This window comes from Herpailurus yagouaroundi, unplaced genomic scaffold, assembly GCF_014898765.1.
Source record: "Herpailurus yagouaroundi ecotype Mexico unplaced genomic scaffold, PumYag 250, whole genome shotgun sequence".
Classification (NCBI taxonomy): Eukaryota; Metazoa; Chordata; class Mammalia; order Carnivora; family Felidae; genus Herpailurus; species Herpailurus yagouaroundi.
This window is the reverse complement of record NW_024412467.1, coordinates 24,526,917-24,541,472: the sequence shown is the minus strand read 5'-3', so window position 1 is coordinate 24,541,472 and position 14,556 is coordinate 24,526,917. Positions and strand designations below refer to the sequence as shown.

The following is a 14,556-nucleotide window of genomic DNA, read 5'->3' as shown; positions in this document are numbered from 1 at the left end:
TAGAGATATAAACTATTTATAAAATACAAGTATAAGAAGTTCAGAGGAAGCATTATGATGGCACATTAGTGCTAGCATCCCACTCCATTGTGATAGTTGTAAAAGAGGAGAATGCTAGGATATGAAAAATTGGAAGGGGTCTTACAGAACAGCCTCTCCTTTCACAGGTCCAAGAATGCAGGAAGAAAGGGACTCGCCCTTAATTTGCTCTCTCTGCAACTCCTTATCCTAGCTCCCACCAGTCAAAACAAGGAACAAAGAAAAGCAGCAGTGGAGGGGTAGGATTAGAGCTTTGGAGGTCAGAGGATCAGGACAGGGAAAGATCAACTGGCTCTAACAGCTCTGAGAAGATGAAGGGTTGGAGTTGGGAGGATCTAATTTCCTGCTTTGGGAGGGGAAGTGTGAGAAGGTGGTGAGAACAGAGATGGGAAAGAAAGGGGACAGTTTCAAGACCCCCAGTACCCAGAGATGGAGCTGAAGGAAGGACGTATACACATCTTCTGATGATAGATCAGATTCCTGAGGTCTGGAAAGTGTTACCCAGCATTATTCTAAACAGGGCTCTGAGATAGAGCAAGCAATTATGGGCCATTTAACTTAACATCATTTACAGAAAAATATTAGGAAAAGTTTGCAGAGGGGACAACTCGACAAGCATATGGTAATTTGATTAGAAACAGGCCACACGTTTTTACTGAAGGAAGGTGTTGTTTTAACTAGCTTGTTGGACTTCTTTGAAGTTACTGCCTTCTCAATTCTGGATTTTAACTCCTGATTTTTCTAATATCTATAAAGAATGGGAATAAACAGAAAGTATCTAAGTAAACAGAACAAAACCAATTACAATTGAGGACACTAGAAATACAATGGCAAGAAAAGTGAATGTTGAGATGAATATAATAGCAAGAAAAAAATTTAATTTACAACATCTAGTAGCATTTAAGTCAAGATATTTTTCATGAAAGGTATGTGATTTGAATTTTGGTTTGTGAATATATGCCCTATGTCATTTCCTAAAATACTCTGCAGAAAAAAAGTGATTTTTGTTAGTTTAACTGAGAAAACAAAAACCAAAAAACAAAAAACAAACTCTTAGCCTTTTTTTTTCCTTCAATGGATTGACTTTTCGGTGTGGTTAAAAATTTGGTGTGGTTAAAACATTCAGATGAATTTCTCATTAATACAACCTTTCAAAATTTTCCAAGTGAAAAATTCTCAAACAAAATGAAGACATCTTATTTTATTTTAAATTAAGTAGTAAATCAATATTATTATTTCCATACCACCGAATAGCTACTAAAGCTTTGGAAGGAGAATTAGAAAAGATAAAAATCAAGAATAAAATATCAAAGTACTTATTAATGTTGGCTTGAAGACTTTATTATACCTTCTTATCTACTTTTTACTGGTTGATCTGTACAATTTATCATGTGTCATTGTACTTTTCAAAAGGTACTAGATTTAAGTAACTGATCTATACCTCTCTCTATATGTACAATTTCCACAAGGGTGGGGAATGTGTCTGTTTTGCTCATAGGCCTAACATAGTGTTTGGTAAATATTTGGTAAATGGATGAATAAATAAATAACAATAATAGCACGTCAATATTGGGTATTTTACTGTGTAACATACTATTTTAATAAGCATTTTGTATAATTGGCTGTTAATTCTTCAACACTTCTATAGACTTCTAGCTCTCCTATTGATCTCATTTTTATTTTTTATTTTTTATTTTTTTATTTTTTTTATATATATATTTTTTTCAACGTTTATTTATTTTTGGGACAGAGAGAGACAGAGCATGAACGGGGGAGGGGCAGAGAGAGAGGGAGACACAGAATCGGAAACAGGCTCCAGGCTCTGAGCCATCAGCCCAGAGCCCGACGCGGGGCTCGAACTCACGGACCGCAAGATCGTGACCTGGCTGAAGTCGGACGCTTAACCGACTGCGCCACCCAGGCGCCCCTGATCTCATATTTAAAGTCAAGGAAACAGAGGCATTGAGAAGTTGAGTAACTTGCCTAGTCACACAGCTAGTCATTGGCAGTTTTTGAACTCAGGTGGTCTGGCCCTAAGGCCCACACTCAGGCATGACGCTACTTCTTCTCTCTGAATGAAGCACATTGCAATGAGTCTGTGTATAAATGGGTACACATACAGGAAATTATATACAAGAGAGGAGATTTAAGAGGCACAGAACTCAAGTGTTAACATTGCCATCACCAGATACTGGAAATCAGGGGCAGTGGGGGATTTAAAGTCTGATGTCCAGGATCAAGATTTTCACAGAAGCAAAACTAAACATTTAAAGGAAACATAGAGATTGATAGGTAAAGAACTAAAAGAATGTGACTCCATTCTGCTCTAATTGGATGCCAGAGTCCTTAGCTCAGAACAAAAACTTTCAAGACTTTCCATGTCGGTAACAGAAGCAAGATTTAAGGTTTTGTGGTGGCTAAATCAATGAGGACAAAAATTACTGGTGCATGTGGAAGTATGTTCTATATGGCATCATCGGTGGTCTTTTTTGGGGTAGTGCTGTCCTGTGCTGAGTAAAGAACCTTTCTTAAAACTAGCCTGAATCTTATTCAAAAAACAACACAAAGTTCTATTTCCCTTCAGCTGCATTAGGGTATTGATGTTCTGAGACCTGATATGTCCTTATCATTTTTTTTTTCAAATTTTCTTGATGGTATTTATTTATTTATTTTTTCCTAGCAGTCATTCTGGAACCATTTGACTCTAAGAAGATTTAGTTTATGTTTTTGGCTTCAGAGTGCCCTATATGCTGAGAATCTGGGAAGATGCATGATTGAAGCTAATCAGGAGATCAGAGTTTTAAAGAATTCAAGGAAGAAAGAAAAAAAAAAGTCTGACTCTTGCGAGATGGATTTAAGACACTTAAATGGGAAGGATCCAGTTTAGACATGGGAGAATTGCCCGTCCACCCTATACTGAGTGCTGACAAACCTCAGAGAAGCTGGGTGCTTTTCAGGACTCACTCTGAATGACTCTAGATGTGTTGGTTTTAGGGTCCTGCACCTAAGTGAAAGCTCATTTACAAGTCAGTCTCCAGTTCGGGTCACCTTTTAACTAGAAGAATACTATCACCCCTAAGGCAATTCTATATAAGTCTGTCAAGCTGGTCCAAGTTTTGGGAAAACTTGTTGTTCTGAGGAATGAGGTTAAAAGTTTAGTCTCACTATACAAGAAAAGCTTGTCCCACAGAATATTAAGTTGAAGTGGAGTGAAAAAAACGAATGTAGCCTAAAGGCTTAGAAAGATGAAATGTAGTTAAAAATCCCAAATCAAGCAGGGAATCCCAAATCAAAGGAAAATCTAGGGTGAGAGTCCCATCAGTGAAAAAAGCAAGGAAGCATTTGAAATAAGATGCTTCTCTTATGTTAAAACAACACTAGTGTAAACAGAATTGCAGAACAGGTATGATGATGACATTTGAATGGACAAAAGAAATGAGGAGGGATGCAGCACTGTTAGGGCAGGAAAGAGGGGTCGATACGGACTCTAAGAACCATCTTGTTAGTCCAAGGGTCCTTTTCCTGTTCAGCAAATTCTTTTGTTCTGTGTCCTTATCAATCCCCCACCTTGCCTAAGTAAGAATGACAGACAAGCCATTCTTAATGACTTCCTAGCTTTTGAAACTATTTTGGTGTCAGAGAAAGAACCACGTTTCAGTTGTTACAAGGATGGAGGTTTCTGTGGGCTCAGTAAATTTTCTACTCTGAGATGACCATTTTTGTTTGTGAGGAGAGAAATAAATTTGTCCATTTACGTGATCTGTGCAATAGTCTGGAAAAATGACACCCTTGTGGCACCTCTTTAGGACAGGGAAACAAATGCCAGTGTGGCTAGGGGGCTCCATAGACAGGCATTCCTTGCGGTGTCAGCAGGAGTGTGCTGGTATCTTCCTCCCCCAGAGATGGAGCACATCCTCTCCTTGGCACACCCACTTGCCATTAGCACAGGGAACCATTGTTCACTGTGTGTTAGAGACCCAGCCACGCCCTGTGCCAGGACAATGCACTGACTCTACAGCTCTAGTCTCTAAGCACTGCTGATTTCCTTTCCTTTTTACTTCCTCCTGTGTGTCAGAGTACATGAAATGAAGTTTGTTCTTTTGTTTAAAAAAAGAGATTTTAGAGGGTGATTACTGATGACATACTCACTGTCAGTTTCTCTTCTCTAGGGTTTTCCTAATCTCTGAAATACTGTACAACATATAAGGTTCAAAGCACAGATAAAACAGGTTCTATTTTCACAGCTAATGTACATTTGATTAGGAAACCTCTGAACAATTCTCTCTGAAGATGCTGTTTTTGGTTATTTTTAGATCTATTTAACATGCTGGGTTTTGTCACCATAGTATGAAGGTAGACCACTTTATTCTTTTTTTCTTTTTTTTTTCTCTAAATTTTTTTTTTTCAACGTTTATTTATTTTTGGGATAGAGAGAGACAGAGCATGAACGGGGGAGGGGCAGAGAGAGAGGGAGACACAGAATCGGAAACAGGCTCCAGGCTCCGAGCCATCAGCCCAGAGCCTGACGCGGGGCTCGAACTCACGGACCGCGAGATCGTGACCTGGCTGAAGTCGGACGCTTAACCGACTGCGCCACCCAGGCGCCCCGAAGGTAGACCACTTTAAAGTGACAGCACCAAGCTAAAAATCTTTATAAATTGAGGAAAAAAGGATAATAGGCACTAACAATCTATAGGTCATTTCTTAATACAGAAAATTTTGTATTCATCCACCCATCTGTCAATATTTATTAAGCACCTACTTATTAAAGCCTAAGATATTTTTAAAAAGACCTTATCCTCAAAGAATTCATAATTTGGTAAAAAGAGAAGGTCATGTAAACAAATGAGTATGATAAATTATAATAGGTGTTACAGCATGATTATGCATAGCATATAATGTAGATACAAATGAAGGAGGAAAGATTTTAGTGGTAGTAAGTAGTATATTGACCAGAAAAGTATTCACAGGCAGGACAGTACATGAGCTAAATATTAAAAAAATGTACGGGGGGATTGTTTATGGGTTAGGTTTGTGTGGGTGCATGTGAGTGCATGTGAGTGAGTGTGGGTACATGTGTGAGTGCATGTGCATATGGGACGGTATGCAGCCCTCCAGGTCTTGAGATCTTGCAGGTTATGGAGGGCCTTGTAAGTCAGACATCCCGTATCAGGGATCAGCTATCAAAGCTAATAATGTGAGGAGACTTCCCTTGGATAGAAGTCTCTGTTTCTTAAATCAGCTACTTCCTTGGCTGTATTTTACCCTTGTTTTCCTTGACAAAGCAATGGATTTCGTGCTGAGAATAACAACTCAAATTCAATTCACTGTAGTCTGTTTTGGGACCTGACCATTGAAGGATGTCAGAGAACCCAATGGAAAGCTTTGAAGGCTGACTGTGGATATTCACTAAGAACATCTTCCCAGCCAACCAGCCAGCCAAATGTGGCCACGCACTGGGTGGCCAAGGAGTCCTTACCACTTCAGTTGGTCGGTAGTATTTGAGATCCACAGTCACATGAATTTTTCCGGTCTCTTTACATCTGCCCACTTCATTTTCATTCTTTCCTTCCCACCTGTAAAGGAGATAAACACTTAATCAGCCTCTAATTGCTTGGGAGCATTTGCCATGTTATAGTCCCTCAGGATGGCTCAGCCTTCTCCCTGCAGGAGTATATAAGCTCATTAACTACAGGAACACAGCTGATGTGTCACCATGTTATCAGGGCAACAGTGACTTTCAAAGCCTTTCCAGATCTGTTTCTAAAGGGTAGGGGTTTTTTTTTTTTTTCCTTCTTTGTAAGAAAATCATGATGGGTTCAGAAGTACAACTTCAGAAGTGAACAGATGAGCCAGAATAAGGAATTGGGCACAGGGATTTCAAAGATTTTGCACTTCTTTAGACTATTCTTGATAACATCAATTATTATGAATTAATGTCTTCTGTCTCCCTTTTATTTATTTTTTAAAATTTGTAGTGATGTTTTAGGGATATTTATTGTAAACTTCAATGCACTCCAGTTTGGAATAAGTTTCATACCCTAAATTAACCATTCATCTCATCTCTGTGTTATAGCAAGTTCCCTTCCTCTATTCAGTCAGCAGTAGGCCTCATTAACAAATCTCAGACTATTAAACCTCCAAAAAAATACACAACTGGTTTACTGCTTGCTAAGAGAGGGTATATTAGCATCAGCTATGGTATGCTTTGGACTTGGGTTTTTCTTCCTTAAACATCCACAGTTGGAAACAGTCCCCCCTCAAGTCTATACCGCACATTGTGCAGGATATGCTCACAAGTTTCAAGACCAACTTCTTTCTGGAATTCCATTTTATGTTCTCATTTTTAAATAAATGAAGACACTGGCTTCATGTTAGCCTCTGGAGACAATACTATACAATTAAAATTATTTTTACAAATGAAACTTTTCAGCAAAGAAAGAAAAGAAATTACAAAGTAATGTCTGACTTCCATGCTTATCACCAGACCTAGTTTGCTTTATCAGTTGGAGAGGAATCCTATGCCAACAGGACAATTCTGTGTGCTCCCTGGATCAGAGGCACAGTGGAGATCAAAGGAAAGAGTAGAACATTAAATTAGTTGCTTGACTGTCATTCACACGTGTCATTGAAGACAAATAGTAAATATTGATTGTGGCTGTATTTTGGACATAGCTGGGTAGTAGAAACATAAATTGCCCTTATAAGCTTAATTTCTGAACAATCACTGGAATGTTCTATTCTCAACTTACTTTTTTTTTTTTTAAATTTTTTTTTTCAACTTTTATTTATTTTTGGGACAGAGAGAGACAGAGCATGAACGGGGGAGGGGCAGAGAGAGAGGGAGACACAGAATCGGAAACAGGCTCCAGGCTCTGAGCCATCAGCCCAGAGCCTGACACGGGGCTCGAACTCACGGACCGCGAGATCGTGACCTGGCTGAAGTCGGACGCTTAACTGACTGCGCCACCCAGGCGCCCCACCAACTTACTTTTTTATAGCAGAGGGATAACATGTCATTGTTGGGAAAACTCAGTTTCTAAGCACATTGAATTTGCCAGTGGACTCAAGGCAAATATGAAAAACATCCCATAACACATAGGGATTCATAGTATATGTTGAATAATAAAACTGAACAACTGGCATTATATTAATTAGTTGCCTCAAAAAGAGGTGTTTGGTAACTTACTTTTTTGGTTTAATTTCTTACTATTGATTAGACTAATTTGGCAGGGTCAGAGCTAAGTTTTTGGAAAATTCACCTGGATATGGTATGCGGATGCTTTAGAACATGCAGACTGAAAATAGTGTAAAATGAGAAAACCCAAAGTGGTTATAAACCCTATCTGTCTCTAATAGAAAAGACCACATGTTGGCAAATATCTGCAGTAAGGGAGAATAGATAAATCATTACTTTAAATATCTGCAGTAAGGGAGAATGATAAATCATTACTTTAAAAATTACCTAGCTAATTTTAAAGTTAATTGTTGAAGTGGAGCCTTTTCTTTGGTAAGGCTTTCAGTGGGTGAAAGGATATTTGTATCTCATAAGCATGTTTTTATTCTTGTTCATGTTTAATACTAACAAAGAGAAACCAGTCCAGCATCTGTCTTCCTGATGGTATCCCCCAGTAAGCCAAAAGGGTTAAAAAATCACTGCTCACAGTTTTACTCTTTTCTCCTATGGTAGCTGGGTATGTAATCTATAATGGGTCAGGCTGACTTATGTGCACACATACATATCCGTAATTCTGTCCTTCTTACTGATAAATCTTCTCAGATGTCACCAACTTGAAAATTGGTGATTCAAATGTACTTTTAGTTGATTTCTTTGAAACCACACATGAACACACATACATTTAAGTTGATAAAGGCCTGGAAAAGACCTGGAGAGCTTGACTGGGGAGGGAACATGTCGGACAGGAAAGGAATGAGGAAAAGCCATCTGTGTCTTTAGAGCAGGGGCTGACAAACTGTTTCTGTAAAGAACCAGAAAGTAAATATTTTAGGCTTTACAGATCACATATAGTCTCTGTTACATAGTCTTCCTTTCCCCCTCCCCATTCTGTTCTCTTCCTCCTCCTCTTCATCACCATCATCATCATCATCATCATCATCTTTTTTCTTAAATTACCCTTTAAAACTATAAAAACATCCTTACAGGACAGTAGAAAACAGGTGGGGTTTGGCCTGTAGGCCATAGGTTCCTTACTCCTGCTTTAGGGGATGAGTTAATGCTATATCCTCATTCTTAACTTAAAACATTTAATTCCTTTTCATACCAAAAAGTTGCATTGCTGGACCAGCTTAAATTTTGCGGTTTACTGCTTCTTTTTGGCTGCTCTGAAGCCATATGCTAACATGTGGGATTTATGACAGTAGTTGAAATGGGAAACGACTGACGGAAGGAAACTGCAGGTTAGATTTGAGTTTGATGCTACTTGGGCACCTGTGTGTATCAGCTCTGGGCCCACTTCTTGGCCTCTGTCTGAATACTGTCCACAGGGCTGCCATCTTGCAAATGCTGTCTACAGTCCAAATCGTCTCTGTGGTCACTGCATTGCCCCCACTACTAATACAGTTGCATTGAATAATCGAGTATAACCAGGAAAGGGCTCAAAGCAGAACTGAGTTGGCAAAACCGCTTTGTAATTTGCACTAGGTCTGCATGAAGGCAGTAAGAAAAGTTTCGGCCAAGGGCCAAAAAACATTCAGTTACAACAATACACAAAACACTTGTATTAACAAGTAAAAGGTAACAGCTAACTTGTCCTAACAAGCAATGTTATGACTCAAAGCAGAGCTGGGATGTTAATGAAATGAAGGTAGCTTGACAGGGAATAGAGGATTCAGCTAATTAAAAGGAATTGCTATCCACCAATTTAGATCAACAGCTCACTGAGAAGAGCCTCTGTATAATTCAATTTTTAAAATATATTGTTGGCTCCTAATAAGCATTAAGTGGCAATAGAAAACATTCAAGAACAACAGAATCAAGCACAATAAGGAAAGATGAGGTGTTATTAAAATCTACTCAACTAGGAATTCCTTTAAGGAACAACAAAAGCAAAGTCAACTGTATTAAGTCACGCTTAGGAGACTATGTTAAAGTAAGGGAGCGCACGATGCACCCCTTATAAAAACCTGAATATCACAAAAGTTCTCAAGGATTATTTAAAAAAATATTATTTTATTAAGGATGTATATAAGGAAACAGGAGGTTGCCAAAAGCTACAATTTAGAAAATGACACAAAGTAGTCCTGGGAGAATTATTAGGTTCTGAATGAAGGTGGTGGTTTGTACAGTTTTGCTCCTGTCTGATGCCCCTTTCAAAAAGGAACATACTCAGAAAGGCTAAAAGAGCAAGAAAGAGAACAGAAACCAAATTCTGGAAGCTGGAAGGCCAGATGGATGAGTGTTAAAGGACTTAGCAGAAGCCCTAGAAAACAGACTCCTAAGCCAGCAGTGGGGAAGCTGAAAATGAACCCAATTTACACTTGCAGGAGCCCTCAGATGTCAGGAAGTGAGGGCGGATTACAACTTTCCTTGAGAAGCAGTGTGATGCCCAGTCCCCTCCCAGATCCTACATTGCTTGGCAACTGCCTCACCCTCCCTGGAGAACAAGGTCCCAGATCTGAAGGTCACTGGGCTTGGGAAGGGGTAGGGCCACGATGCTGAAAACAAGGAAAAATCTAGTGAGGTATGTGCGCAGAATGCTGAGACTCCCCAACCAGCCCCAGGGTGCTGGCAGTCAGGCATGTCTCCTTTCAGGCAGGAGACGAGGAATCTTCTCTGGGTATCAGGGATTCTCCAAACGTCCTGTTAGGTCCCCCTATAAGTGACATAGTCAACAAGCTCTAACTATGTTCTCAAACTCCCAATTAGCTTTTTAGCCCCCACTTTTAAACATGAGCAGAAAACCAAGGACTACCAGACAGACATGTGGGGAAAACCACATATAGGAAAGAGAAATCATAACAAACAAATTGAAAACCAGCAAGCTGGAGAAAATAGGACAAATAGAAAAGGTAATCAAAAAACAAAACAAAAACACACATTCTACTATTAATATCTTCAGAGATATGAAAAGATACCAAAGAAACAAAAATAAGACAGTATATAATAAAGGACAATTTGGAAAAAAAATCTTAGAAATTGAAAAAAAATTGAAAAAATTAAAAGTTCAAGAGGAGATTTTGGAGATAAACTGAGGAAATCTCCCAGAAAGGAGAGCAAAAAGATGGAGATATGAAAAACCAGAAGAAAGATAAGAAAATCAGAATATGGCCTCAAGAGGTCAGTATAATAGAATTTCCAGAAAAAGTATAGAAAAAAAGGAAACAGAGAAGAGCAGATAATTAAGTAAAATCAAGACAATTGGTCAGAGAAGAACATGCATTTTCAGACTGAAAGGGCCCAACAGAGTGCTCTGAATAATGGATGGAACCCATATCACATGAAATTTCAGAACATTAGGACAAAGAAAAAGACTGACAGACTTCCAGAGAGAATACACAGGGACTAGGAGGCAAAATGGCTCTCAGTCTCCCATAGTAACACTGCAAATTAAAAGGCAATGGAGCAATACCTTCAAAATTCTAAGGGCAAAGTATTTCCAACCAAGCAATCTACATCAGCTACCTTCTTAATTCTGAGGGCAGAATAAAGGTATTTTCAGATGTACTGGGTCAAAAATATTTGCTTTCCATGCACTATTCTTAGAAATAAGATTTTGCTTCATCAAACCAAGGAGTTTTTATTTATTTTTTAAAATTTATTTATTTATTTATTTATTTATTTATTTATTTATTTATTTAAATTTTATTTAAACACAAACTAGTTAACATATGGTGTAATGGTTTCAGGAGTAGAATTTAGTGATTTATCACTTACATATAACACCCAGTGCTCACCCCAACAAGTGCCCTCCTTAATACCCATCACCCATTTCCCATCTCCCCACCCAACACTCCTCTAGCAACCCTCAGTTTGTTCTCTGTATTTAAGAATTTCTTAATGGTTTGCCTCCCTCTCTGTTATTTCATTTTTTCTTCCCTTCCCTTATGTTCATCTGTTTTGTTTCTTAAATTCCATATGAATTAAATCTTATGATATTTATCTTTCTCTGACTTATTTTGCTTAGCATAATACACTCTAGTTCCATCTATGTTGTTGCAAATGGCAAGGTTTCATTCTTTTTGATTGCTGAGTAATGTTCCACTGTATGTGTGTTTGTGTGTATATGTATATATACACACACACCACATCTTTGTTATCCATTTATCAGTTGATGGACATTTGGGCTCTTTCCATAATTTGACTGTTGTTGGCAGTGCTGTTATAAACATTGGGGTGCATGTGCCCCTTTGAATCAGCATTTTTGTATCCTTTGGATACAATTGCTGGGTGGTAGGCTAGGTTTCCTCAATTTTTTGAGGAACCTCTACACTGTTTTCCAGAGTGGCTGCACCAGGTTGCATTCCCACCAGCAGTGCAAAAGTGTTCCCCTTGCTCCACATCCTTGCCAACACTGTTGTTTCTTGAGTTGTTAATTTTAGCCATTCTGACAGGTGGTATCTCACTATGGTTTTGATTTGTATTTCCCTGATGATGAGTGATGTTGAACATCTTTTCATGTATCTGTTAGCCATGTGGATGTCTTCTTTTAAAAAGTGTCTTTTCATGTCTTTTGTCCATTTCTTCACTGGATTATTTGTTTTTTGGGTGTTGAGTTTGATAAGTTCTTTACAGATTTTGTATACTAACCCTTTATAACTGATATGTCGTTTGCAAATATCTTCTCCCATTCTATCAGTTGCCTTTTAGTTTTGTTGATTGTTTTCCTTCACTGTAAAGAAGCTTTTTATCTTGATGAGGAAGGAGGTTTTAAAAAGATGCCAGGAAATAGAGGACCCAACTTAAGAGAGTGGCTAAGAGAACCCTTCAGATGAACATGAAGGCAGATCACACAATGCCAACCCTCCACCAGTCTAGATGGAATCAGGTCAGAAGGTTCTATAGGCCCTGCTACAGGAAAACATGACTGATAGAATAACCCACAGACCTGAACACATTCAAAGGTGAGTTAGACAGCTGGGGCAAAGTCTGGGGTAGTTAGTGATAAATATATAGAAAATAAAGCAAATGAAGACATGAAAATTATTAGCTCTGTGTTAAACAAATGACAATTGTACAGAAAAAAAGTAATTGTTGTTTACTGGAATGAAAACCATTGATCAGTCATGATAATTTAACACTGAATATTAAGCTATCCTCAAATTAAAATACAGCAATAGAATATTCAGAGAATGGAGAAATCGGGAGGAACAGAAAACAAAACCCTCATTTTGAATAAGAGGACGCCAATAGATAATGCCTAGAAGGGGATAAAAATCAAGAATCAGCAATAAAAACATGTTACTTAGAAACATGGAGGTAAATGCCAAAGTAATCAGCTAGAAGAGTATAATAGAGTGCAAAAGGATTTCCAGAAAGAGAACAGAAAAACATAGAGAAGAGTAAATACTCTCTTCTCTTGAGGTAAATCAAGACAATTTAACAGAGCAGAGTAACATACTTTTCCAGACATAAAGTGCGAAAAGAATGGCCCACACAGTGGGTAGGAATAGCTGTGAAAATGGGGAAGAAGGGGTGGAGGGTGGGAGATTGCTGGAGTTGGTGACAATTCCTGTTGAATGATTAGAATTTAAATTATGTGCTGGTGTTAACTGGAAAAAAAAATCCCAACAATGAAGGAAAAATCATTACAAACATGAGTTTGCAGAGGACTCTGACCAAGGCTGTTGCCAGCAACTCCCTCTACATGGCCTACAGAATTCTATCCCCAGGGCTCCTGCCCTGCCTGCCTCCCCTAAAGACGCAATGCTTCCTCCATATCTCCCTCTCTCACCCTGCCTTCTGGACATCTGGAGGAACTGATGTTGTAGAGCCATTGACACCCCAGCTCCAATCTCATCCATGAAGGAAAACACTACAAGGCAGATAGAGCAAGTCTGCAAAAACTGAGGAAGAGCCACCTGGGAAGAAGCAGGCACACTCTAGAGGGTTGGATCTCAGAAAGTGAGGGACCAGTGTGTTTGGCAAGGGAGGGAGAGTGCATCAACAATGCCAGATGCTGCATCGATGTCAAAAATTGAGGAATTGAAATTGGTCCATAGGATTTAGTAGCATGCAGGTCCCTGGGGATGGCAGAAAGAACTGCTTTGATGGGGTGATGGGGCAGAAGGTGGACTGAGGTGTGGCAGAGGGACGGAGGTAAGGACAGGGAGATGGTGAGGAGGCAATTCATTGGTACGTTTTGACAGAGCAGGGAAAAGAGAGGAAGGGCAGTGTCTGAAGGGAATGAATGTTTGCAGAGGTCCATTTTTTAAAGATGTAAGGATCTGAAAATGTCAAGATACTAATGGGAAGGAGCAATGTAGGACAGCTGAAGGCAGAGATGGGAGAGATAACTGATAGTTTCTTGAGGAGACAAGAAGGCTGAAGCCCAAGGCCAGGAGAGACTGTTACCAGAAAGGAGTAAAGGGCAACCAGTCAGTGGAACAGGAGAAGAGGACAGAGTGTAATTTTTATGTTCAGGGGACCATGGTTTTAATCACAAAGTCTACTCTAATTTATGTATATATGAGAACTTAGCTGTGCACAGAAAGACAATATTGCTATTGAAATGGGGACTCCTGTCTCCATTCATGCTCAATTTTACCCCATTTTAATGTTAATAAGGATAATTGTTATTAAATAATGGGGTTCCAGCTATTGCATGCAGTTAATGAATAATCAACTACAACAAAAAGTGTAAAATTTAAATCCATTAAACAGCTGTTCATGTCACTTGTTAGAGTAAGAACTACCTTTACTTTGTGCTTTCCATATCGTGGGCCTCTTGTGAATGCCAACTAATGAATCCCCACATCAAGAATCAGGCAGGTAGTACAATCTGCAGTTTACATGTGGAGGGAGAGGAGTTTAGGAGGTTGAACAATTTTGGGAAGGTCATTGGATGACACCTCTATCTTACACAGTTGGAAAAAGCAGAATAGGTGTGGTGCCCTCTTAAAAGGTCACTGTCATTTTCATGGGAGGCCCCTCCCAAACGTTACTATCAATAAGAGTTATTGATTGGTAAATGTTTCCTTGCTTTCTTCTTTTTATCAGTATTGCTGAGAGACTTAAATTGTACTTTCAAAGTGTCTTTTCCTTATGCTTTATCTTTAGGAAATCTTTAGGAAATTTAGAATGATTAACTCAATGAAAAAAGCTTTGTGTGGTCATGTCTAACGAGGGTAGATCAAGAGATCGAATAGGAAAAAGACCAGAAATTGTTCTCAGCTGTAAAATGCCAGTGAAGGGAAGTTCAAATGCACAGCTAGTTTTTAAACAAGCCTTGGTGTTTCTATGCTATCTTTGCATGGATTGCTAACCATGCTCTATCCACCTGCTTTATTTTAATTTATTTTAACTCACCTGGGGCATCCTATACACTTCCAAAGATTGTA

The 14,556-nt window shown here is 38.8% G+C and overlaps 1 protein-coding gene across 3 annotated transcripts in view; it reads right to left on the bottom strand.

Moving 5' to 3' along the window:
* Positions 1 to 14,556, bottom strand: part of GMDS (GDP-mannose 4,6-dehydratase) — a 638,647-nt gene that overhangs the window by 92,832 nt on the left and 531,259 nt on the right. For 2 of the 3 annotated variants that reach the window (XM_040460738.1, XM_040460739.1), the window contains exon 9: positions 5,519 to 5,615. In XM_040460738.1, the coding sequence (XP_040316672.1) occupies positions 5,519 to 5,615 (97 nt within the window). Of the gene's footprint in view, positions 1 to 769; positions 772 to 5,518; positions 5,616 to 14,556 lie in introns of all 3 variants that reach the window. The other variant, XM_040460740.1, reaches the window with a different exon arrangement.